This window comes from Heloderma suspectum, chromosome 11 (assembly GCF_057233095.1).
Source record: "Heloderma suspectum isolate Gila_16-S chromosome 11, 16-S_ref, whole genome shotgun sequence".
Lineage (NCBI taxonomy): Eukaryota > Metazoa > Chordata > Lepidosauria > Squamata > Helodermatidae > Heloderma > Heloderma suspectum.
Window position 1 is genome coordinate 25,782,825 of NC_139468.1, and position 26,512 is coordinate 25,809,336.

At 44.5% G+C, this 26,512-nt stretch overlaps 1 protein-coding gene across 1 annotated transcript in view; it reads right to left on the reverse strand.

Annotated features, from left to right (window-relative positions):
• Positions 1 to 1,137: 1,137 nt before the first annotated feature.
• The window catches only part of CFAP161 (cilia and flagella associated protein 161), a 30,539-nt gene continuing 5,164 nt past the window's right edge, over positions 1,138 to 26,512 (reverse strand). Inside the window, exons 2-8 of the mRNA XM_084816434.1 lie at positions 16,154 to 16,433; positions 14,467 to 14,556; positions 8,867 to 9,105; positions 7,203 to 7,287; positions 4,607 to 4,765; positions 3,937 to 4,010; positions 1,138 to 1,668 (exon numbers count right to left, since the gene is read on the reverse strand). Of these exons, the coding sequence (XP_084672560.1) occupies positions 1,476 to 1,668; positions 3,937 to 4,010; positions 4,607 to 4,765; positions 7,203 to 7,287; positions 8,867 to 9,105; positions 14,467 to 14,556; positions 16,154 to 16,243 (930 nt within the window). The 5' untranslated portion in view covers positions 16,244 to 16,433 and the 3' untranslated portion in view covers positions 1,138 to 1,475. The remainder of the gene's footprint in view (positions 1,669 to 3,936; positions 4,011 to 4,606; positions 4,766 to 7,202; positions 7,288 to 8,866; positions 9,106 to 14,466; positions 14,557 to 16,153; positions 16,434 to 26,512) is intronic.

Here is a 26,512-nt window from a genome sequence, read left to right on the forward strand (position 1 = left end):
GCTGCTCCCCCTCCAAATTGGAGCCACCCAATAGCAGCCTGGAGAGGCATGAGTGGGCTTGTAGTGTACAAAGAGCTGGATGCTGCTGCAGATCAGATAAAATTAAGAACATAAGAAGAGCCATACTGGATCAGACCCAGGGTCCATCTAGCCGAGGGTTTTTTTTTCATATGGTGGCCAACTAGGTGCCTGTGGGAAGCCCACAAGTAGGATACAACAGCACCCTCCCACCCATGTTCCCCAGCAACTGGGGTACATAAGCATAGTGCCTGTGATACTGGAGGTGGCATAGAACCATCAGGACCAGGAGCCATGGATAGCCTTGTCCTCCATGAATTTGTCCAATTCCCTTTTAAGGCCATCCAAATTGGTGGCCATCACTACATAAATTCAGCCAGGGGTTGCCCACCTTTGGCCTAAACTGAGCCCCGGTGTAAGTCAGCTTTTGCAGTGGGCAGAATCAAGAATGTGAGGAAAATTTGTGGAAGAGCTAAATATTAAACACATACAGGGTTCCCTTCTTTGCATTTGCTTCATAACCTTAAGGTGGAGAATGAGTGAATTCACAGGAAGAAAGAGACGGTGGGGGGGGGTGCGATTCTTCAACATCCATTGGTTCTCCCTTGCTAATGCCCCAGCTGTCTATTTTTTAAAAAACTATTTTCTCCCCACTGGCTATGAGGGAAAAAAAACCTGGGAGGGGAGGGGTACAGGAAGGGTCAAGCACCCCCTCGACTGCCAATTCCTGTATAGTATGGTATATGGTATACTGTATGGTATAGTGGCAAGAGTGTTGGACTGGGAGCCGGGAGATCCGGGTTCTAGTCCCCACTCGGCCATGGAAGCTCACTGGGTGACTTTGGGCCAGTCACAGACTCTCATCCCAACCCACCTCACAGGGTTGTTGTTGTGAGGATAAAATGGAGAGGAGGAGGATAATGTAAGCCGCCTTGGGTTCCTTGCAAGGGAAAAAAGGCGGGGTATAAATGCAATAAATAAGTAAATAAATAATAATTCCTCCCTGTAAATACTCCCCTCACCACCATGTATTCATGCTAACTGGCAGGCACATGTTTAGGAAATATCTCTTTGCTGGTATAACACACCCTGAAGATCATGAAATTGAAACAGATTGTTCACCTTCGTGGCATATCTTTATTTTTCAAAGTTGCTGCCATCTAGTGGTCAGAATAGAAAATGGTTTGGAGATTGTCAAGGTACTTTTAAAAAACAGATTACAAATTTGTTGTAGTGACATTGTATTCAGTATTCTTTTTTTGTTCTTTTTTAAAAGTAGACTAGAATAGCACTATATTTTCGTTGCTGTTTAAAATATCCTTGCATACTTCTTTAGCTTCAACAAAGAATCCATCTTCTGACTGCCGTTCACATATTCAGTTCTCTCTTTTTTGTTTTCTTCTAGAGTACTAATGGAACTGAACTTTCTAAATGTTTTCTTTTTGAACCATGGGCAATCATGTCTCTGTGTGGAGTTCACTGTTTTGCGCTTTTGTCTCCTCTGATGGCGGCTTAGGTCTATCGAACATGGTGGTTGATTCATCGCTTGGATTTCCCGTGACCACCACCCAATAATTCTTCTCTTCTTCAGCTTTATGGGAATCGAGATAGGTGTGACAGTTGACTTCGTATTCCTTTCCAAAGTATGTCCTTTAAAAGAAAAGAGCAGAAAATTGACACTGATGGCTGCATATTTCTTCAGCCTCACCCTGAGAGTTACACATGTATTTAGAGATTTCCGTTGCTGGGAAATTCAGTCCTTTTTTTGACTAGACAGAGTTCCGTGGTGTGTACAACTCACTTTGCATTTGCGAGCCAAGCTGAGGGCTTTTCCCAATCTCCGGGAACTTTTTTTTTTTGTACATTCTTTTTGCAGGGTCTGCAATCTGCGCACATTTCTGGGCAATTTGCATGAATTCAGCCATACTTTGTTGAAATTGCTCAGAATTTTGCAAAGATTGCAGAACCCGTGTGGGGGGGGGGAATGAGCCGAATGCCTGGAAAAATCCAAGAACTGGCCTGATACTCTGCAGCAGGAACCAGCATGAAGTCTGGTGGCGGGGGGGGGGGAGGCAAACCTAGAAAACCCATCAAATTCTATCCCCCAAGTTGATTTCTCTAACATCCTTACATGTGTTATATACCCTACTTGATAGCTGAATCATGGTGAACTTGCAAAGATAAAATAAAATAGCACTGCATTTGAGGTGAAAATGTTATATATGCAGAGTTGTGCACTTCCAGATGAGTCTTTTATCACACCATAGACCCATTCAATGCTTGAAATCATCTGGTGAGGCCTTCCTGGTGGTACTGTGTACTCCTGAAGTACACTCTGCAGTTTTCAGAGCAGGACATTTAACATCTTGGTGCCCGTTGCGTGGAATAACCTTCCCCCTGAGATTAAGCACGTACTGAGACTTGTTATCTTTAGGTGCATCCTAAAGATACTTCTGTTTACGTGCGTCTTCCGCTTGTAGTTCTAGTCTACCACCTTATGCATATGTAGATGGGTAGTATCTTACTGCGCTTGTGCACTTGTGGGAGCAACCACTCATGCAATGGGCCTTTTGTGCTTCTAAAAATAACCCAAAACAATAAAGCTCATTTTCAGAATGGGCAGATCAGAGGAGCTTGCAGGAGGGAGCTCCACTGACCTGTCTTGATCCTGAAATTAGGGTTTCTGGTCATTTCTGGGGTCATTTTTAGAAGTGTGACAACAGCGTTACAAAAGCAGTCATTGCCATGAATGCAACAGAGCCAATGCAGGTGGAGCGGTCTTGTTGGATACTGCCCAATATATTCTAAGTATTGGGTTCATGTTTATAATTTTATGATTTGTGTACAGTATTTTGACATTTGTAGATGTAAGTGAATTATAAATATTTGTAAATAAACAAATGGATGGATGAATTCATGGAATTTTATCGGTGGGGGCAGACAAGATTATTGTCTTCTTGTAAACCTCCCATGTTTTCCAGCCACTTCTTCCATCTTCTTTTCTTCACCAAGGAGAAAAAGACGGAATGGCTGCACAAGGCCTTCTAATTGGTAGCACGAGGAGCCCTCCATCTAGAAGCACCCCTGCTGTTAGATCATTCACATGTACCACCTGAGATTACAATCATCAAGAGACTAGCACATATGGGCCAGTTCTTCCAGTACTGTTATATACACCCAGCATGTGGACAAACATAAAAAGCTGGTTTGGATGACCATATAGCATAGTTAGCTGACATATGCCTGGGCCTTTTGATTGTGCATGGAGTCCTATTGTTCCTCCCTGCACATGAGCTGCAATGAAACCAGGAAGTCTCTAACTAACCATAGTTTCCCATTTCATCCATACCAGGAAACTATGGTTACCAGCTTCAGAACAAACCCTGGTTGCCTGTGCTTCCTAATCTGAAGAAGCCCATGGATGAGAATTTGCCTCATGATGTCTTTCCCTGGGCTTTAATGAAGGTGTGGGAAGCTGGGGATGCTGCAGGTTGCCAGAGAGATGACTGTACAATGACAGCCAGGACACTCACACACATTCCTTGGCCACCTCATAGGTCAGGTAAGAATTTCAAACCCCACCCATGAGAATTTCCCCAAAATATTATTCTCCTTTTAGCTTTTTTTCAAAAGCAATGTCTTTCTATCAAACTGAGTGAGAATAATCGAGAAAAAAAATGTGGGAGAATTTTCAGCACCACACTAGTTGAAAATGCATTCCTTTTCCATTGGAATCCCTGGGAACTGTTATTTTCTGTGAGAGGAGGGGACAGAGATGTCTAACACAGAGTTCTCAACATCTCATCAAATAACGGTTCCCACTGGCTTAATTGCATAAGGCTTTTATATGCTTAAAACTGGTATAAAACCAATATAGGTTTGTAGTGTTGAGATGCCACTGCTACAGAAGTCACTTACCATATCCAAAAGTTCCTAGGAACTGCCAAGCCCTGATTTGTATAGCTGTGAATAATGAGGATCTTTGTGTTTGCCTGGAAAAAAGAATGAAAGAGGAGGGGAATACTTGAAAGGAGAAGGCTTCGTAGGTAAAGAGGTGAGACACAGGGATGGACAAATCTGTGAATTTCAGTTTCTCTCTGTTTCCTATTTTCCCAATCTTCGGTGCACGTGCAATTTTTTTTAACGTCTGCATGAAAATCCATACACATTTTTATGTGCATTTCCTCTCATTTTTGTATGCAATTATCCCTAATATAACATTTTACAAGCAATTTTCCTAATATTTTTAACATTACCTTCCCAAATATACACATTTTTGTGGGCACTTTCCCCTAATAGGCACATTTTTATACACATTTTTTCCCAAAAAATTGAGAACTCAGTCCATAGCAAAAATTCAGAGAAGTTCAAATTTCAAAGGAGTTTTGGTTTGCAGGGCTGAATTAATTAAAATGTGAACTTGACGAATGTCTCCCCCACTCCTACCTATAGCACAGGAACCTGTATAGAGCAGATACAGCAAAAAGGACAGTGATTCAGGGGAAGTAAGAGAATATACCCAGAATTATATATTCTCTAGAGAATATATGGCAGGGTACCCTTAACAAGTTATATATAATTGTCTTACAGGAACTGGGAAACCTTCGTATTCCATGCGGTACTGTGGATCCAGAAAGGTAGCTTGCCAAGAAGCCAAGTAGGAAAGTTCATCTGTCATGAAGACAGACTGGAGGGAGGATTTCTTCGCCATATTCGTAAATGTTTTGTGGTCACTCGCTAGAAAGAGCTGAAAAGGGAAGCATAAGGGAATGATTTGTCTGTAAATTAGACCAACAATACTGTAGATTGACAGAGACGAAAGGAAAAGACCAACCAACACGAGTGCGGTTACAGATCAGGCTCTGGCATTCATGCCTACAGCACGCTGTGATCCAAATGATCACAGGCTGTGTCCTTCGGTTTGCTAATCTGGCGTGAACAGTTGGGTATGAAGGACTCTGTGCTATTTCTCAGGAAATTAGAGAAGATGTAGGAACAGACCTAGGAGTCCAAAGCCTTTGGATTCTATCCAAAGTGACACTGATCAAAGGGTTAGATTCTGAAGCCAAAATTGATGTGTAGCCGGTGGTACGGCTAGGTAAATTTGGACCCTGGACTTAATGTTCTGGGGCTTTCGATGGCCGTGGGCAGTATCCAACAGTGACATACCACAACTCAAACAGTGCTAGCGGAGCTCTGCTGAATATTCCCGTTGTGCAAACAGTTGACCATTACACTTGCGCAACCGGTTGTGTGAGCACAATGCTCACTGGTTGCACAACACGTTGCACAACACGTTGCACAGCAGGTCGCACAATGGGTGCAAGCAGTTGTGTAATAGGTTGCACTATGTGTTGCACAAAAGTTATGCAAAATCGCTTGCGCAAATGTAACGTTAGTAGGATTCTTTTCTGGTGCATATTTCAAAACCTAGTTTCCGCTAGCACAGCAGCATTTACACTAATGGAATGACACAGCTGGATACTGCCCCATGCGTTACTTCAGTTATGAAACACATAAGTAACATCTCCCCCCACCCCACCCCAATTCCGTGCTTTACAACTGCTTTTACATTCCTGATACGTTAGAGCAAAACAACAACAAACAAAAACTGTTTGCCGACCCTGATCAAAGAAATACTCTGAGCATGTGTGGGTTCACATTTTGAACTCATTGAAATAATGGCACCATCATGACTATGGGAATAAAATGGCGCTTGCCAGCCCAGGTGCTGACCTGCTTGCTGCTTCCCCCATTACCTGCTGCTTCCTGGGTGGCCCTTGGGAGGCCCGAGGGCTGAGGTACCCTGGCCTTCCACCCTGTGGTTCAGCCCTAACTGTACCACTGTGTGTAGCAATACAGAATTATTTTGCCTCTCACCTACACAGGTGCAATGCACATGGTCCATCACCGTGGATGGGGAGGAGAGACCGGTATGCCATCACTCTAGCAAAGATGAACAACATTTCTTAGGAATGTATTTGGAAGATTTCTCTCCTGCCTTTTGGCCTTAAGAGCCACCAAAGCAGTTTCCAGCATAGATTAAAAATGTATGCAAATGCACAAGATCTATGAGTTTAAAAGCAGAGCATTACAGAAGGAAATCAACCCTGAGTGCTCATTGGAAGGACAGATACTGAAGCTGAAGCTCAAATATTTTGGCCACCTAATGCGAAGAGAAAACTCCCTGGAAAAGACCCTGATGCTGGGAAAGGCTGAAGGCAAAAGGAGAAGGGGATGGCAGAGGATGAGGTGGCTAGACAGTATCATGGATGCAATGAATATGAACTTGAGCACATTCCGGGAGAGAGCGGAGGACAGGAAGGCCTGGCGTGCTATGGTCCATGGGGTCACAAAGAGTCGGACATGACTTAATGACTGAACAACAACAACAACAAATTACAGAAGCACATTGGACATTGCAAGGGACATTTCTTGGTAATGTAGCACGATAGTAAGCATTGGGTGGAACCTTTGTTTTGATTGCAGAAAAGCAATGAATGCTCAGCAGGGCTAAGGAACTCTAGTGTGTCCTCAGTCATTTTTCAGCTAATTGGCCCTCCGCTTGGTGAGATCCTGGATGGGAGATTGATTCAGAGCCCCAGTTAAGTTGCACTGAGCTTTCCAAGGGAGTTGCAGGACAGAACAGAGGAGATGATCATCATAACCGTTAGCTGCAGTCTCATCGTGCGGGATGAAGTCACATGATACAGCCACCTTGTTGAAACTTTAAAAGTCTGGCTTTGGTCACCTCTTGGATGGAAGAAGGGATGTTGGAAGAATCCACCATGCCCCTTCTTTAATGAGCTTCTGCCACGCGTTGAAAAGTTGGTTGTTCGGGCAGGCATTTGAGGTGGGTTAGGGTATTTTTAGAAATATGATGTTTAAATGTTTAATGTTAATGTTTTAGACTCTTTGTACTGCTGTACATCGCCCAGAGTGGCTGAGTGACCATCCAGATGGGCGATTAAGAAAATTAATTAATTAATTAATTGCCCATTTTTGTATGCAACGTTCTCTGACATACAGATTTTTATATGCAACTTTGGAGCTGAGAATTGCATCGCACAAAACTTGGTACCATTCTCTATCATCCCCAGTTGCCATACTGAATATGTTTACAGTAACCTAGAACTGCAGTAAGCAACATTACACGGGCTACTCAGTTACATATATTTACTCACCATTTGTTCTGGAAACCCTCCTGCCGTTCCAAGGCCAAAATTTTGCCCATATCTCACAGGCTCTCCCATTGCTTCCCCTTCAGTGCTTTAATAAACAGACAGAACTCAGCATGTTAATAAAACACATGCTATTTATTTAGCATCATCAGCGCGCATTGCACCAAGGAACTTGCAATCTAAAAACATTAAAAGTGCGGAAGGGCCTCACTGCTGCCACCACCATTTTTCAGACAACATGCTTAGTTTATTTATTTAAAACGTTAATACCTTGCCTTTCCTCAATAAGCCCAAAGTGGCTAACAAACAACAAGTATTAAAACAATGGCCACATTTGCACAAAAAGCTAAGCCAGATTTGCTCAGAATTCTGGGTTATCAATGCTTTCCTCTGCAGTACACCTAGCCACTAAGAAAAGGGACTCCTTTCACTTCTTTATGGGCTAAAACAGGGGGTAAGGGAGAGTGTGGGGGAGGGCTAGGAAAGGCCTGAGAGGGGGGTCAGGGAAACCTGGAGGAAGCCAGTGCGGAGGGCTAGTGAGAGCATTTGGAAGCCAGCAGAGGACAAGGAGACCCAGCTGAGAGCAACCTGCGGGGTTGGGGAGGGTTGTGTTCTCACATGTCTGAGTGGATGGAAGCTGCATTTGTATAAGAAAGAGAGAAGGAGAGACATGAGGTTTAGCAGTGATCAGCGCGGGGTGGGGTGATTTTGAAAAGATCCTGAAAGAGAGTAAGTGTGGTTTTCCATATACTTGTGGTCAGGAGAAGGGAAGTGTGTTATGTGAGCTTGCATGGATGATGGAAACGTAGGGTGCCTTTGTGTGTAAATGGGGCGGGTGAGTGTAAGATTGTGTGTGTGTGTGGGTGGTGATCTGGCATACGTGAGATGGGGGGGAATGAGTTGGCCAGCAGGAAGAGAGGAGGTGGGAGAAAATGAGAGTTTGCCTTTTCTGAAATAGGTTTTTGATGGCAGATGACTTGCCCTTTGCCACGCCTCTCACAGCAGCAATTTTGTGGTGGCGCCCAGGGCTGTTTCTCAAATTGCCCCAAATGGTTGCCTAGTATAAGACAACTCTGAATTAGAAGGAAGGCGATCTGTCTTGATATAAGGCACTCTTACATGTTCCTATATTGCAGGGGTTGGGAACCTTTTTTCACCCAAGGTCCTAATACTCTTGGGGGTAATCTGAAAAGGGGGCACCTTCTCTCTCTCTCTCTCTCTCTCTCTCTCTCTCTCTGTGTCTCTTTCTTGCCAACTGTCTCTCTCTCTGTCTTTCTGCCACCCCTTTCTCTTTATTCTCTGTCTCTCTGCTACCCCTTTCTCTTTCTCTTTCCCTTTCTCTTTCTCTCTCACTTTCTGCCATCCCTCCCTCTCTCTCTCTCTGCTACCCTATTCTTCTTCTTCTTCTTTTCTCTCTCTCTCTCTCTCTCTCTCTCTGCTACCCCCCTCTCTTCCTCCTCACTCCAGTGGACTGTCCAGTGTCCACCCAATGGACAATTCACTCTTGTCTGAGGTCTGAACAGTCAGCTTGCAGAGGGCTTTTGATATTAGGCTGGCCTGCCTGTCTTATTGGAAAGAATACTTCTTCCCCCTTAAAAAGAAATAGAAGAGAGAAGGAAAGCCACACTTTAAGGAATCTATGAAATGATTCAGCCAGGATCTCCCACCTTAAAATCCAAAATGCATTCCGGCCAATTGGGGCCACACTTCTAGACGCACTCATTCCACAGGGGACAGGCAGCCTGGCGGAAGTATGCACAGATGCTTCATCAGGATTAACAGCCAGGGACAGATTCCCGGACACAGCTGGCAAATTCTCCATGGGTGATTTGTTGTTGTCTGGACTCACCAACAGAACTGTGTCTCCAAAGTGAATAAACCCATCATTTGAAATGGAGAGCTGCTCCTGGTTTTGAGAGGAGGGGGAGAATGGTAAGCAGCCTCTCCCACCCAGGAGCCCTCCAGATATCGTTGGCCTCCCATCCCTGTCCAGATAGGGGCATAGCTGGGCAACCAACCGGAGTTGGTAGAAGGCACTCCGTGCCACAGAGGCCCCCTGAGCCTCAAGTGACAAAGATGGCTCAAGGAGAACCCCCAAACTACATCTGGAGGCCACCAGGCTGGGAAAGCGAGGATTATAGCATGTTTTGAATGTTCTCTTCCATTGTCTCTTTTCTAATACATAATTTCAATCATCAAGGCACACTGTTAACCACAAGGGAAATGCTAGAATTTCCATACATCAGATAAGTACAGTTTGTTAGATATAACCCCTGTCAGGGCTGGCAAAAGCTGCATCAAGTTGGGGAAGGGTCATAGCTCAGTGACGAGCACATGCTTTTCATGAAAAAGGTTCCAGGTTGAATCCCTGGTACTACCAAGCATCCATGGCTGGAAAGCCACTGCCAATCAGTGTAGATGATATGGGTCTAGATGAACAAATAGTCTGACATGGCATAAGGCAGCTTCCTAAGTGTTTTATTACAGTAAGGGTCACAGCTCAGTGGTACAGCATGTGCTTTGCATGCAGAGGGTCCCTGGTTCAATCCCAGCTTAGCCAGTTAAAAAGATCAGGTAGCGGATGATAGGAAAGGAAAGACTCTCTGCCAGATACTCTGGAAAGCTGCTGCTAGTCAGAACTGATCAGGGGTTCCCAACCTCCAATGATGCTCTTCAATCCCTGCCCCCTTCAAAAAAAAATGTTCTAATAAAAACCTTGGAAAAAGTTAGAGTAGTCTTCTTTCTCTCCCTTTCTAGCCTCTAGCCTTGCTCTTTCTCTCCCCTCTACCCCTTTGTCTTGCTATTTCTCCCCTCCCAGCCTGTAGTCATGCTATTTCCCCCCACCTCTGACTCACTGTTTCTCCCCTCCTAGCCTCTAGCCTTGCTCTTGCTCTTCCTCTTTGCCTTCCTGTTTTCCCCATCCTCTAGTGCTGCTATTACTCTCCCCACTTCTTTGGCTTGCTGTTTCTTCCCCCACCTAGTTTCTAGTCTTGCTGTTTCTCTCCCTCCTATCCCTTTGCCTTGCAATTTCCCCCTCCCTCCCAGCCTCTAGCCTCACTATTCCCCCTCTTCTTTAGCTCACTTTTGACTAACCAGGCCCACATGGCAGCCATTATGTGACCAGCCTCATCCTCGATGGGAGCCATTTTGTGGTGGTGCCCACAGCAGTTTCTCAAATTGCCAAATGTGCCCACAGGTCCAAAAAAGGTTGGAGACCCCTGGAATAGATAATATTGTGCTAGGCAGACAAATAGTCTGAGCTGATATAAGGCGTGTTTCTCTTGGATTAGTATTATTAGTAGCAGCCATTTCTACTGCGCCCTTAATGGCCATGGCATGTACAGAGCAGAGTTACTTTGGGTACAATCCTATGCATGTTTAGACAGAAAAAAGGCGTACAGCTCCCAGCTTGCCCCAGCCAGCATGGCTGGCTGAGGCATGCTGGGAGTTGTAGGCCTTTTTTCTGTCTAAAGATACATAGGATTGCACCCTTAGGGGAAGAGCCATGCATAGCTCCACGGTAGAGCACAAGACTGGCATACAGAAGGTCACAGGTTTAATCCCAAGTATCTCCAGCTAGGGATGTGCAGATCATGTAAACTCTGTCCATTCCGTCTGTGTTTCACAGATTGTAAGGTCCCTTTTTTTCTGTTGTCTGCTCATTGATGGAATTGGACACACCCCCCCTTTTCTGAATTTACACAAATTCATGTTTGAGCAAATGCACACTTGGAAAAATGCACAAATCCCCCCCATGTGCATTTTCATGCTTTAGCCTATGGGGGAATTGCGCACTTTCAGCCAGTGTTTGCTTGTTTGTTTGTTACATTTCTTAATCGCCCATCTGGCTGGTCACCCGGCCACTCTAGGCAATGTACAATAATACAACAGCTTAAAACAACAAAAATTTCACATTAAAACATCATATTTCTAAAAATACCCTAACCCATCCCAAATGCCTGCCTGAACAACCACGTTTTTTATGCGTGGCGGAAGCTCATTAAAGAGGGGGCATGGCAGAGTTCCCTAGGGAGGGAGTTCCACAGAGTGGGGGCCACCACAGAGAAGGCCCTCTCCCTCATCCTCACCAGCCTAGCTGTCCTGGCTGATGGGATAGAGAGAAGGTCATCCGAGGCTGATCTTGTTGAGCGTTTTTATTTTACATATTTTTCTATGACTGATTTTGCATAAAATTCCAGAAAGCGAGGGGGGGGGGGACCATCTGCAAGTCCACAGAATCCATGCAACTCAGGAACTGCTGGTCCACTGTGGAATCTGTGGGTCAGATTCATAGAAAACTGAACTCATTTGATTCTGTGGTGGATTTATTCAACATCCCTATCTCCAGCTGAAATATCAGCTAGCAGGTGATACGATGGGCCTCATATCACCTGAGACCCTGGAGAGCAGCTACCAGTCAAAATAGACCATACTGGGCTAAATGGGAAAACAGTCTGACCTGCTTGAGAGCAGCTTCCTATGTTTTAAGGCAGGCTTCCCCAGCCAGGTACCCTCACCATTCCTAGCCAGAACGGCCACACTGCAGTCGGGGAAGGCTGTTTCGAGGGAAGGCCCATCACTCAGAGGTAGAGCATGTGAACTGCATGCAAAAATAAAATCCCAAGTCCAATCCCTGGCATCGCCAATTAGGACTGGGAAAGACCCCTGTCTGAAACCTTGAGAAGACACCACCAGTGAGTCAGTGCAATGTGCCGATGACTATGCTTGATGGGGTGATGGGAGTTGTAGCTGGGTTTGCTGGACAAATCTGCCATTGACTCAAATTAGGCTGGATTCCAAAGAATCTGACCTCCAGAGTCCACGGCGGACTCACTGCACTTACCTCCAAGTCCAGAGGAGTTCCCTTGGGTTGGCTCTCCAGCTTCTTAAAAGACACGATACGCTAATGACAACTTTCACAGGAAAGTTACAGCTGTAAATTTGTAGCTGTAAAGCACTTACTTTTTCCTAACTACAGCTGTACACAGCTGCAATTTAGATCAAAGTCAGTGCTTCACAGCCGCATATGACATACAATATGCCATTTACGGCTGTAATTTCCCTGCGATAGGCTAATGGCAGCCACCATTAGCATATCACATTTTATAGGAAGCCGGAGAGTTCCTCTGCCAACTCTGGCAGATGTGGCAGGGCTCCAGAGGACTCTGTGGGGCCCCAAGTGGCCCAAATTGCCCCCAAAATGCCAAGCAGCAGACCGCCCCGGACCAGTCTGTGCGGGGTTCATACATCCCTAGTTGTAGCCCAAAACATCTGGAGGGTTGGGGAAGGCTTGCTGTCGACTACTGAGCTATTTGGACCAATGCTGAGCTAGATGGACCAGTAGTATACCAACTTGTGGAGCGGCAAGCCTGAAGCAGCCTGAAGCAAAGGACAAGATGGCACCATCTCCCGTTACATGTACAAAAGACGACTGGGCTGGCAGTTGAATCTTACTTCAACACTAGCAATGGGTCAGCATTCTCCATTGCACCTGAAGGCAGCAGGCTAGTTTATAGAGTGCAGAGCAGGCCACGTGGCACAAACAGCTCTCTCCTCCAACTTCTTGCTGCCACCTCCCCGCATCTGCCACCTGAAGCAACCGCCTCACTTTGCCTAATGGTAGGGCCAGCTCTGCCAACTCAATATAAGGCAGGTTCCTAGATGAGTGAATTTCTAGCTCTCTCCCCATAGGGAACACTTTCCACATCGACTTGTCTCCCAAGGAACCTCTGCACACTGCAAAGGAAATGCAGATTCTCCTGGCTATTTTGCCTTTTCACTCTTACCCCCGCCACATTAGCCATTCCTCCCAAATTTGTTTCATCTCACGATCTGATAAGTGAAAGAGTCAGTAATAGGGATGGAAGAACTAGGAATGCTGGAGCTGGTCAAAAGTTTCCAAACATCACTTCAAAGCTTGGTTCAGAACACTCCTGTTTTCATTTGTGACCTGTTTTTTGTTCGTTTGTTCAAACGGAAAAAGAGCACATTTCCAGGTGCATTTTTCAAAAGTGTGCACATTCCCCCCATTGACTAAAATGTGACAATGCATATTTGTAATGCATATTTCAGTATGCTTATCTCCCCCAGCATATGCATTTTTCAAACATGATCACAGGTTTGGGAACTTTCTTTTTTTATGCACTCCCACTCATGTTCATGGTTGTGAACAAAGCAAGTTCTGGATGGGGTTGCACTCCCTCTGAAAGATCAGGTCTGTAGTTTGGGGGTACTCCTAGATCCATCATTTTCACTGGAGGGCCAAGTGGCCATGGCAGCTCGGACTGCTTTTTAGCAGCTTTCTCTGGTTCGCCAATGACAGCCTCTCCTGGACAGGGATAGCTTGGCCGCTGGTACAGGAGCTAGTAACCTTAAGACTGGATTACTGCAATGCAGGGCTGCCCTTAAGGTTCCTCTGGAATCTGGAGCTAGTGCAGAATGCAGCAGCTTGGCTGTTGTCGGGAGCTACCCCTTTTCAGTATGCAACTCCTTTGCTGATGGAACTGCACTGGCTGCCTATTTGCTTCCAGGCCATGTTTAAGGTTTTGGTACTGGTGTACAAAGCCTGAAACAACTTGGGACCAGGATACCTGAGAGAGTGCCTTCTCCCTTATCAACCTGCCTGGTCACTGAGGTCATCAGAAGGCATGCTCCATGGACCCATGGCCTGACTGGAATCCACCTGGAAAAGAGCCTTCAGTGTGGTGGCCTCCTTTCTTTGGAACGCCCTGCCCCTGGAGGTCAGGCAGGCACCAACACTGTGTTGCTTCTGTCACCTCCTGAAAACAGTTCTGTTCCAGGAGGCATTCCTTAACTGATCGGCCACGGTTCTTAATGGCATTCTGTTTTTAATAATTTTAATATGGTGTTTTAATCTTTTATCTTTTTTACTATTGTACTTCTCGTGTTCACCACTCTGGAATCTATATGGATGAGGAGCAGTATACACATGTTGTAAGTAAGTAAGTAAGTAAGTAAGTAAGTAAGTAAGTAAATAAAGTTAGTTCATGGTTGTGAACAGGACAAAATTTGCGAACTGAAATGGAATTCTCATACGTCCCTACTAGTCAGTAATGAAAACATTCATAATTCACACTGAGGCCCCAGGGCACACATTGTCTGAAGAAACATAATACAGCAACCTTTTTAAAGCTAAATATGTCTAGGTCTATTCAGTGTTTGGATGGGAATCAACCTGTGTACCCTGCCTTGAGCTCCCTCACAGAAGAAACGTAGAATATAAACATAACAAATAAGAATTGGATACCTTCTTGTAAACGTTCTCTTTAAGTTTTTGTCTTTTCTGGATTAGAAGTTCTCCTCTTTCTCTTCTATATAAAAAGTCTTTCAGGCATTCCTATTTTTAAAAGAATTTTTTAAAACAAGTTAACTAGTTGGCATTTAACATGCATCTTGTTGTATATTATTGCTGCTTGTACCTTGAATACAAGGGCCGCAGCCCTGAAGATGGGATATTGAACACAAGAGACCAGAGGCTAGGCCTGCGACTATGATCCTTCCCACATACACACAAACACGCTCACTTCACACTTTTGAAGTCTCCATAGACACACCCCACCAAGAGTAAAAGAACAATGCGGAAAACCAGAATTTATTTTGTGATCCAAATAGAGATGTAACATTTCCCAAAATTTTGAGGCCATGGGGTAGGGGGACCATGGTGTTAGGTGGAGGGGGTTCTGGAAAAATTGGAAATTTTGGAAAAATTGAAAAATAAGCAAGAACTTTTTTTAGCGCTTTTTACAGGTCTAAAGTCACTTTGTTGCTTTAAGAAAGCCTTCCCCAACCTGTTGCCCTATGAATATTTTGGACTTCAGCTCCCATCAGCCTCAGGCAGCATGGCCAATGGTCAGGAATATCGGACACTGAAGTCCAAAACATCTAGAGGGCACCAGACCGTAGAGGGCTGCTTTGGGGACATAAAGCAGCCCTTCTGTTCCTAAAGTTATTTTATGTATGACTTAGTTTGCTCTTAAAATTATCATTATATTTTAAAACTTTACTAAGTTTAAACTTTTTACTAAGTTAACTCAGTTAGAAAATTTGTAATTATTGTCTGTGGGCACAATTGTCTGAGGGCACAATAATGTTCGGTTCCTGGGAACTGACCTCAGAGCCACGCTCCAAGGTCAGTTCCCAGAAAACCGCCTCCTTGCCCCCTCCCCTGCTGCCTCGTAGGCATTGTGGATCATCCCTGGGCTCCAGGCTCAGATGAGCAACGTGGAGTAAGGCAAAAGTGTGCATTCCCGGGTGCAGGGAAGGGCAGGGAGGGCAGAAGTGCTGGTACGAGGCTTCCTACGCATCGTCCAGCCACCCCGCCACCCCGCTCCGAGGTCCTATGGCTAGACAGCCAAAATTTGCCATCTAGCTGCAAATGCAGGGCAGCTAGACCACAGAGGAGAAGATCCCGTCCATGCTTCACCCGCCCTGCATTGGATAGGTGGTTGCCTCAGAGTTCGGAGGCAGCCACCTATCCCAATAGGATTGTACCCTGAATAGATCAGAACTATATTAAATGGCTGCTACAGCATCAGAAACATAGGACTCTATAGAACAAAACCCAAGCTGTCAAGAATGCACATTTACTGTCAAAAACGAACACTGGCGACTTTACTCACATGTTGGGAAACTGAGCATAAATGTCTATCAGTAAAATATACTTTAGATCAATAACTTTAATAAGGAATGAAAGAACTAACTGTGCTGGGAACCTCACAGAGAGGATTAAAAAATATTTTCCCCCGTGGCTTCGTTATTTCCAGACATCTTATACCTCTAGTCTTTCTATTAAAGTATTCTTGTTAAGTAGTTTCTAGAAATCATGGGGGGGGGGGAGTAAAGGCTGGGTAACAATATATAAATACTTTGCCTTAAATTCTAAAAGGAAGTATTTCATAATCCAAAGGGCTGGAGGAGGAAGGGTCTTAAATTACCTCTTCGAGACACACATCCTCATTCCAGTTGCCAAGGAGAACCCCAGGGCTGTAGTCCCTGCCGCTCGTGCTGGTCCTGTTGTTAAACATGTTGACTGGCTCAGAAGCGGGGGTACCAAGCTGGCCTGGAAGCAAAGGAGGCAGGTGCCCCCTGAGTCAGGAGTGAAACAGCCTGGCAGAGGCGGTGCAAGCTGCTCCCAGCGAGGCGGCTGATCTGTGTTGAGTTTACAGATTGCCATGGGGACCATGCATGCCTGGGATTGGTCCTGCTGGAGGAGGGCTGTGAGCCAATCAGAATGGAATAGAATAGATGAGAAAGGAGATGGGAGCTCTTTTGCATCCCTTAAGCTATATGGCAGAGCTGGGGCCATAGAGAGAATGAGAGAGAGAGAAACTGGAAACTGAATTTAAATAAGTAGTGTGTGTGTGTGTGTGTGTGTGAGAGAGAGAGAGAGAGAGAGAGAGAGAGAATAGTTCTTAAAGCGTCAAACATCACTTCAGACAAGTTTGTTCTGGATCCCAGAATGATACAATTAGGGCGCAATCCTATGCAGCTAGGGACTGCTGGGAGTTGTAGGCCTTTTCTCTTTCTAAACATGCATAGGATAGGATTGCGCCCTTAATCATTTTAAACCAGCATGACTGGCTGGGGCATGATGGAGTTTGTAGTCCAACACATCTGCAGGGCATCAGATTGGGAAAGGCTGATATGAACAATATAGTTATTAGTTATTACACAGAAATATAACAGTACAATCCTATGCATGTCTACTCAGAACTAAATAAGCCTAATTAAGTTTAATAGGATTTACTCTTAGGTATGTGTGATTACAGCCGTATAGCACAATCCTAGGCATGTTTACTTAAACTTAAGTCCCACTGTGTTCAATGGGGCTTTCTCCCGGGTAAGTGTGCATAGGATTGCAGCTTTAAAATCTTAAAGAAAAATGTCTCCACTTCTGCCATCTTCAGCTGCTCTGGTGTCAGTCAAAGGGCCTTGAATTTATTGATGTAAGCCACCTCGGCCGCCTTTCAGGGCAGACGTCCTATAGGAGGACTTCTGCCCTGAAAGGCGGCCGAGAAATATTTTAAATAACAATAAATAAATTTAAGCCAGTCTGGCAGTTCCAGCGAAGATGGAATTTTTCAAATTGTGGCATTTGCCCTGTAGATGAGTGATGTCAGGTTGAGGCCATGTGGTGGTAAGGTGTCAAATCTATACAAGTTTTCTCTTGTTTCCAGTGTTCTTGAATCAGACAACATCTCTATTTCAATAACAGGCAAGTCTCCACAGACTTGCAATGTACAGTGAGACATCACGCAGAACAAAAGGGTCCAGGAAATGGAAAGGGTAGATGGGATAAAACTATAAAAGGAGGCGATCAGAGAAAACAGCCCCAGCAGCTCAGGTTTTGGGGCTCACACTACTTATACCCATTCGAACTGGATTTGGATATTCCAGGTGGGATATAATAGGGATGGGTGAGAAATTTGTTTGGCTTGCATTTCAATGCAAAGTTACCCAATTCACACTTCTCAAATCTAAACATGAGCCGGAATGCAGTTTGCTGTACATTTCCACAGTTTGTGATGCAGTTTACAATGACATAAAATGCATACAAAAATGCTTATATTTTAAAAATAATGGATACATAAAATGCGTACTTTTTTTAAAAAGTAAACAAAAATGCTTTATTCAATAGGAATGTGTACATTGGGGGAAAATGCCAATTAAAACACACACACGTGTACAAATTTTTGTGCAGACTAAAAAAAAATGCAGTCTGATGCAGAATCAGGAAGGGGAAAGCTTAACCTTGGAAAAATTAGAACTGGAGCAAAATCAGTCTTGACAGATTCATCCATCCCTAGATATAAATGTAAAACCCCCCCAACAAACTGCAAACAAAATATCAGATCTGTGCCTGAGATAGGGATTACAGATTTTGTAAAATCTGTTCCATCTGCATTTTGCAGATTGTCATGCCCTTCGTTCCATTGTCCGCTCACTGATGGAACCAGATTTTTTCCAGTTTCTCCAATTTGCGCAAATTCACATTTGTGTAAATTCTCAGACCCACCCGAAATCCACAAATCCCCCTGAAACCTGCAGTTTCATATTTTGGCATATGGGGGAAAGGCACATTTTGGGCTGGGTTTTTTTTAATTTGACATATTTTTCTATGACTAAATTTGCATAAACTTCTGGAAAGTTTTTTTTAACTTTCTGCAGGTCTGCAAGTCTGCAAGTCTGCAGAATCCATGTGACTCAGAAAAAGCTGATCCACTGCGGAATCTGTGGGATGGATTCATAGAGATCAAAACTCATTTGATTCTAGGGATGTACGAAAGGTACTAACCTTTCGGGGATTATGCTGATGGTGTGGGGGGAGGCGTTCCGTCCCTCCCCCGGAATCCTCGCCGGGGGGGGAGGCACTCCGTCCCTCCCCCCCGGAATCCTGGCCGGCCAGCTGTGCTCTGCAGCGATTCTGCGGAGCCACCGGCCGGCTCCGCCAGCAGCCGGACATCCGGCCGCTGGCTAGCAGGGACGCAAATGGCGGCGGCCATAGCCGCTGCCTTTTGTGTCCCTGCAGTCAGCCGTGATAGGCTACGTAAATCTTTACGTAGCCTATCATGGCTGATTAAAAAACAAAACGCGCGTACGCAAATGGCGGCAGCCATGGCCGCCGCCATTTGCGTTCCTTATTTTGTCACATCTTAGTCTACGTAAACATTTACGTAGACTAAGACGGCGAAAATAAGGGGAACGCAAATAGCGTAGCATCTACGCTATTTGCGTTCCCCTTATTTTCGCCGTCTTAGTCTACATAAATGTTTACGTAGACTAAGACGTGCCAAAATAAGGAACACAAATGGTGGCAGCCATGGCCGCCGCCATTTGCGTATGCGTGGTTTTTTGGGTTTTTTTAAAGTCAGCCGTGATAGGCTACGTAAATCTTTACATAGCATATCACATTTTTTTTGTTTTTTTTTAAAACCTGGAAATGGCAGTGGCAGCCGGTCGGAAGACCGGCCGCCGCAGCCGCTGCCACCAAACCGCCGCCAGAGCCGCCGCCGGAGCCGCTGCCACCAGGAAGATCCGCCCCAGGTAAGTCCCATCCCGGGGTGGTGGCGGGGGGGGGTGGGCCGTTCCGCCACCGATTTCGGGGGGCCGAATGCGCTGGCATTCGGCCTCCCCGAGATCCGTGGCGGTACTTTTGTACATCCCTATTTGATTCCATTGAGGATTTCTCAGACATCCCTCACCTGAGGCTTACCTGTCATCAAAATACATAAATAAAACCACAGTATCCGATACCATAATTAAACAACTCATCAGGATCCTTCCCATCACAGAGCAGTTTGTGGTGGACAGCCATATACAGGTTGTATGTGCATGTGTTGGGGGCAGAGGAGAGATAGTCTATTTGGAGCAGGTAGGTTGTGATTTCACAACCGTGCAAACTTTAAATCATCTGACATTTAGAGTTTGGGGTATACTCATATCATCTCAGTGGAAGTGTGTACTACAGTTCACAGGGAATCATTTAAAGTTCATATTTTGAACTTTGGCAAGCCATAGACCCAAGCCCCGTAAAAAATGGCTCATTCATTTGGATCTGAGTGACCATCCTGACTGTGGCCATTTCTACTCCAGCCTAAAATCCTGCATTTAAAACGGGGCTTTCTGCTTCCATTTTAAATGCAGGATCACCACTGACTCCCTTTACACACGCTCCCTTTCCCCCCTCCCCTTCCCCGCCCCCTTCTCCCCATATCTGAGTCTTCCATTATCTTTCATTGATCTCGCTCCTCTTCTTCCCGCTTTAACTCTTTTGAGAAGGAAACTGAAGTGGAACACAATGGGGTAATTTGATAGCTCATTATCTGCTATCTATTTAAAAACAGAACAAAGGGCATTTAGTGTAGGAGGATCAAGGCAGGGTCACGGCATCATGTAAAGAGCCTGCAAACTTCCGTGAAGGAGCTATTGAAAGCCGGGTGTGAAGGAGCCCTGTGTGTTACTAAGAGAACCTTATTACGACAGCACCATCTTGTGGTCTATTTGGGTCAGTTCATGTTCTGGCTTATTGCGCCATGTTCATTAAAGCTGGGTCACAAACACCTCCTCTCTGTGACTTATGTAACAGGATGAATAATCATTTGGTTTTGCTAAAGTGTAATGGAATTGCCAAATCTGGGTTTTGGATGCAACATGAGTGATGTAGAGTTTAGACAATTTAGAATAATCTAATGAAACCAACCAGTATCATAAAGAGGTTGTGCTACTGAATTTGAATTTGTTTTTCTGCTATTAATATTGTTGTTTCTGCTGCTCTTATTATTGATGATGATGATAGATAGATAGATAGATAGATAGATAGATAGATAGATAGATAGATAGATAGATAGATGATAGATAGAACCTAAGGTTTTAATTAGGATGGCTGGTTGGTCATAACGATGTTTGCTGTGTGCATGTTAAAAAGAAAGTAGCTTCCAGTTAACAGCCCAATCTTATGTACATTTACTCAGAAGCAAGTCCCATTGATTTCAGTGGGGGTTTCTCCCAATAAACATGCATAGGAACCTAAATAATTTCTCAGTTATTCAGAACTGGAACTCAGGATATTCATTACGTCTTTCCCTTCACAATTAAAACCAATGTTGAATTAACTTCCGATAGCTAAAATTGTTCTACAACAAATGTAACATACCCTACAGTAGTTTTAACAGAGTATGAAAGAGATAGCTATTTATTTATTTGATTTATACCCTACCTTTCTCCCCCCCCCCAAAAAAAATGGCACGCAACGCAAGGCAGCTTACAAAACAATTGAAAATAGATTAAAACAATAAAACACATTAAGATACATCAAAAACATAACAATTACAGAATAGAATACCTAGAGTCCAGCAAGCTCATTTGCAGTGGACTTCGTAGTGTCAAAATCATGCATGGCTCATGAAAGATTTTTTGTCTTTGTGATAACATCAGAAACCTGATTAATGTTGACATTGACTGGTAATTCTTAAGATTTTAGGACGCCCAGTGGAGAATGTAAGAAATGCATGTACTATGAGACTTACTTTTGACACTTGGAAATGTAAAGGGGTGTGCGTGTGTGTGAACTGTGGGTGTGAAACATGTGTATTAGGTCAAAACCTGAATATCAGGACCATTACCCAATCAGATCACAACTAAAGGCATTCAGTCGGCTTTCACATTTACTGATAAATGTTCAAATACTGCTGTTGTCTGTTCTATTTATTTTATTTTCAGAATTTTCAAACATTTCCCTCTTAGGCCTCTTAAATATTTTAAAATGGCCAGTAAACATCAAAATGCACTGGCATTTACTCTTGTAAACAACCCCATTTTTTACTCTTGCCATAATATGAACATTTAACACTATACAAAACTCAAGCGCCCGACTGCTGTGTTTAGTGGTACTTTTAGTATGTTTGAAAATTAAATATCTGCTGTGCAAAATAATACTTGGATTTAGGATCTGGTGCAATGCTGTGGCCACCAAACATGAGTATTCACTTTAAAATGTGAGAGCCAAGGTCCAGTTCCCAAACAGATTCAATGCATCAGAGGATGCCATCTGGCCGGTGTTGCTGTAAGCGCCTGTGCAGTGGTTCCCCTTTGCAAAATTGGTAGCTTATGAAAACCAGCTAAGGAATCATCAGAGTGATCGGCTGTCAATATTGTTGAACCTACTGTGACAGTCTTCTACTCCCCTCCTCCTCTTCTCCCTTCTTCACTCTTGCAATTGCCTTTTCAACCACTGATGCCTAGGGTGGCCACTCACATAAGGCCAAAAAAAGAGAAAATTCATTGTCCAAAAAGAGGACGAAGAGAGGACAAAGATTTGCATAACAGTTGCATATACTGATTTATAGATATGGATGCAAATTTAGGAAGAATGACTATCATTTAAATAGAAATACACAACATTCACCACAGTGGGGACGACAGTGACCAGGTGAACTGACCGCCTGCTCAGTTTGCTGCCCAGCAGCTAACTGTTGATGGACAACTTCAAGGGCCAGCTATTCCTGCTAATGGTTCTTTATCTTTAAACTGGGCTTGGACTGGACAGCCTTTCAAGTAGAAAATGCCTTCAAATAGAGGAATGTCCTCTGTAAAGTAGGGCCTGTGGCATCCCCCTCTCGATGTCACTGGCTGATTGAAAATGATGTCACAATTGTTTTTTGTTCTTCCAGCCGTGTGTGTGTGTAATCGAGCTGACATGATGATATAATGCCTGCACGCTAGCACTTGAACACCCAACATCTCTATGCCTGCAGAAGGCATTTTGCAAGTGTCCAGAAATATCCTTGTTTCAAAACCTGTTTATGATGTGCTGTTGAAGAAGTGGTATTTTTGTGTCTTTCATTTTACCTTTGGATGGGGAAGGTATCTCTCTTTCTCTCTTTCCTCCTTCCTTCATCAGAAATGTGGAGAACATGTTCTGCATGTGTCCACCAGGGCTATGCGCCTCTCTTTGTTTTAATATTCTGTTCTTTCTCTTCTGACAAGCAGTATAAGTCAGAGGAGAGTAATATATTTCTTCTTGTGCCACTTGCTAGTTTTATGACTTTGAAAATTATAAACCTGCTTGTTTAATTATCCCTCCCTCCTTCTCTCTCTCTCTCTCTCTCTCTCTCTCTCTGACAGATGGAGTGCTAAAGCAAAAATGATGCTATTCTACCAGTGCTACAGTTAGGTAATTTTAGTCTCCGGACTTAATGGTCTTATACACACACACCCCTTCATTAGATAGTAATGTGTATGACTTCACTTACTTCAAAATGTAGTAAGCCAGCCTTGCTTTATGTGGGAGCCATCTTACCCCAAAGTCCTGCTCTAATGGCACCTCTGTATTCAAGAGCAGGGCCTTCGAATTCTGCCCCAAAGTCCTGCCCTAACAGCACCTCCATATTCCACGGAGAAAAATATTCTAGGTATATTTTGAAGCTATGTTCCTGCACTGGATAAGTGTTCTGCGTGTACAAACATGACTTAATTTTTAAACTGTATATACCACCTCTCCATTTCACAAAACCATGCTAAACAGCTACTGCTTAAAGCAAGAAAATAGGTACAGTAAGTTGGAGGATATACTTAAGGAGGGGGAAGGGGAAGGAAGGCAGAAGTCCTGGAGCATATTTAACAAAATAGTTAATCCAGCCCTGGCAAATAAACCTCACATCCATAGAAGTACCGCCTAGTTATAATTAGAAAAGGAATTGAAAATGAAACTGCCAATACCATACTGCCTTTATACAAATCTATAGCGTGACTGCATTTGGAATACTGTGTACATTTCTGGTCACCGCACCTAAAAAAGGATGTTGTAGAATTGGAAAAGGTGCAACCAAAATGATTAAAGGGCTGGAGCAACCTCCTTTGAGGAAAGGTTACAACATCTGGAACTGTCTAGCTTAGAGAAAAGGCAACTGAGGGGAGACATGATAAAGGTGTACAAAATTATGCATGGTGTGGAGAAAGTGGATAGGGAGACTTTTTTTCTCCCTCTCTCATAATACTAGAACCCAATGGGGTCAATTTCATTGGTGGTGGAACTATGGAATTTGCTACCACTAGATGTAGTGATGGCCACCCATTTAGATGGCTATAAAAGGGAGGTAGATAAATTCCTGGAGGAGAAGGCTATCAATGGCTACTAGTCCTGATGGCTATATGCCACCTTTGGTAATGGAGGCAGTATGCCTATGTACACCAGTTGCTGGGGAACATGGGTGCTGTTGCACTCATTGTCCTACTTGTGGGCTTCTCACAGGCAGCTGGTTGGCCACTGTGTGAATATTGCTGGACTAGGTAGGCCTTCACTCCTATCCAACAAGGCTCTTCTTATGCTCTTACCTTCCCAAGCCACTCCCAACTGAAGTGAAGTCCAATCAGATGATTTCTCTTTTTCCAAGTCTCCACCTTACAGAAGGTGCAACAAGGAGAACAAAGAAGGCCCAGCATCTCACAACAATGGGCAGCTACTGTCCAACCAGCAGCCACCAGAGTCTGCCAGCCTACCTCCATTATGCACTATCCCACGTCCTCAGTTGAAACAATGGTACACGCGCAATACTCAGGCTATATCGGGGGGGGGGGAGATGATGAAAGGAGATACTGACTTGCATACAATGTGCATATGTTCATTTAGATGCATTGTATTTCTATGAAATTTATAGTAATTTTTTTTAGAAATAATTACTATAAATTAGTGGAAATACAATCCACTTCACTGGAATGGGGAAGACTCTGATCAGGTGGCCTGTGTGCCTGCTCAGTCTGCTGTCCAGGTGCTAATTCAGTCTTCCCCAACCTGGGGCCCATCAGAAGTTGTGGACTTCAGCTCCCATCAGCCCCAGCCAGCATGGCCAATGGGCAGGAATCCTGGGAGTTGTAGTCCAAAAAATCTGAAGATCACCAGGATGGAGAAGCAGGGCCGGCACACAACATTTTGGTGTCTGAGGTGAAGGACAAGATGATGCCCCCTCCCACGTACAAAAGCTGCCTGGACTGGCAGATGAATCTGTCTTCCACACTAATGATGGGACAATGTTCTCCACTGAACTTGAAGGCAGCAGGCTAACACAGGGGGCTGCAGAGTAGGCTGCAAGACACAGAGCTCTATCCTTGAACCCACTGCTGCTGCCTCCCACCATCTGCCACCTGAGGCAAACCTCTCACCCTGCCTAACGGTAGGGTCAGCCCTGTGGAAAAGTCTGTGCTAACTGTGTTGGTGGGCAAGTTCAAGGTTCCTGCTTTCCCAGTTTCTTAGGTTTCTTTATCTTTAAACCAGACCTGGACCACCCTTCAAACACAGGACTGTCCTCTGCAAAGCAGGACACATGGACACCCTGCTTCCAACCCCTCCCTTGCACTATTTATTCAAAGTTACAATAAGGAACTAAGGAACAATGTAGTATGTTTGTGCCCTTAAGATGGTGATTTGGTGCACAGTGCGCTCGGTATACAGAGCTGCAACTGATAATATCTCCCCATTTCTTCCCTTACTGACATGTTTTAGATTTGGATGACCTTCTTCTGGGAGCTTGTCTGACATCAGAGGCTGCCAGGATGTATGCTGTGTCTCGTGGTGGTGATGGGGCAGGGGGCGGTATGGCAAATGATTGCTACACAGTTGAATAATTCCTCATCACTTTTAGCCCACAAGGACACATTTGTCTAGGAATAGATCGGATAGGAGGAAGGAGAGGAGAAGGACAGACGATTGCTTGCAGGCACAAAATTGAAACCATAAGATCCAAGAAAAACAAAAACCTTTGAGAGATCCAGGGGCTGGAGAGAACTGGGACATTCTCATCCTGGAAAAGGTCACCTAACAAATGAAAGTGTTGTTAGAATGTGTTCAACGTCCTGCCCGGGTAGTTACATTTCATTGCCTACATGGACAATCCATATAGTTCTGCTCATCTTTGTAGAACCAGCCTTTGTAGAACCAGCCTTTGTACCACCTTTCCCCAACTTACTATAGATACATATTTAGAAATAATTTAAATAGAAATCATTTTAATGGAAATACAATCCATCTCACCATAGTGTCAGGGTGGACACTGAGCCCATAGAATCCCAAAGTAGTTCTGCTTCTGAGGAAGAGCAGTCGCTCCTGGGAGAGGAGCGCGCTCCTCTTTCCTAGGGCCAACAGCTGACGGAGATTCCTCCCACCAGCATTCCTAGCTTAGATAGCAGTCCAGGGAGTGACAAAGCGTGGGAGGCAGACTTGATGGACACGCGACGCCGACGCAGAGAGCGGTGCCAAATGGAGGGCGCAGAAAGGAGGTGTAGTGCCCGGTTGGCGCGCAAACAACGGCTGCGCCCAGAGGATCCAAGGGAAAAGGGGAGGGACTCTCCCTAGTCCTTAAGTTCAGGGGTCTGCCAGTAATTCCCTTTAAAACGGGGACCAACTGTTGCAACGTAGGGCATAGGTACTCTGCTGCTCATATCTAGTTGCTAACGGTAGAGTTGTTAAGTTGTAAAAGAGGAATAAAACTTTGAAAATAATCCCTTTGTCTGTGTCTGGACTTGGCTACTGGATTAGACTGAGAGAGGCCTCCAAGGAGCCCTTGACACATAGTAGGGAAGAAGGTGACCAGGTTCCTGTGTGCCTCCTCGGTCTGTCGTGCTGGTGCTAACTGTGGATGGATGGTGTCAAGGCCCCAGCTCTCTTTTCTTATGGTCCTTTTTCTTTAAATGGACTCGGACAGAACAACCCATCAAACAGAGGATGCCTTCAAACAGAGGATTGTTCTCCAACATACCTTCAAATAGAGGACTGTCCTCTGTAAAATAGGACACCTGACCAC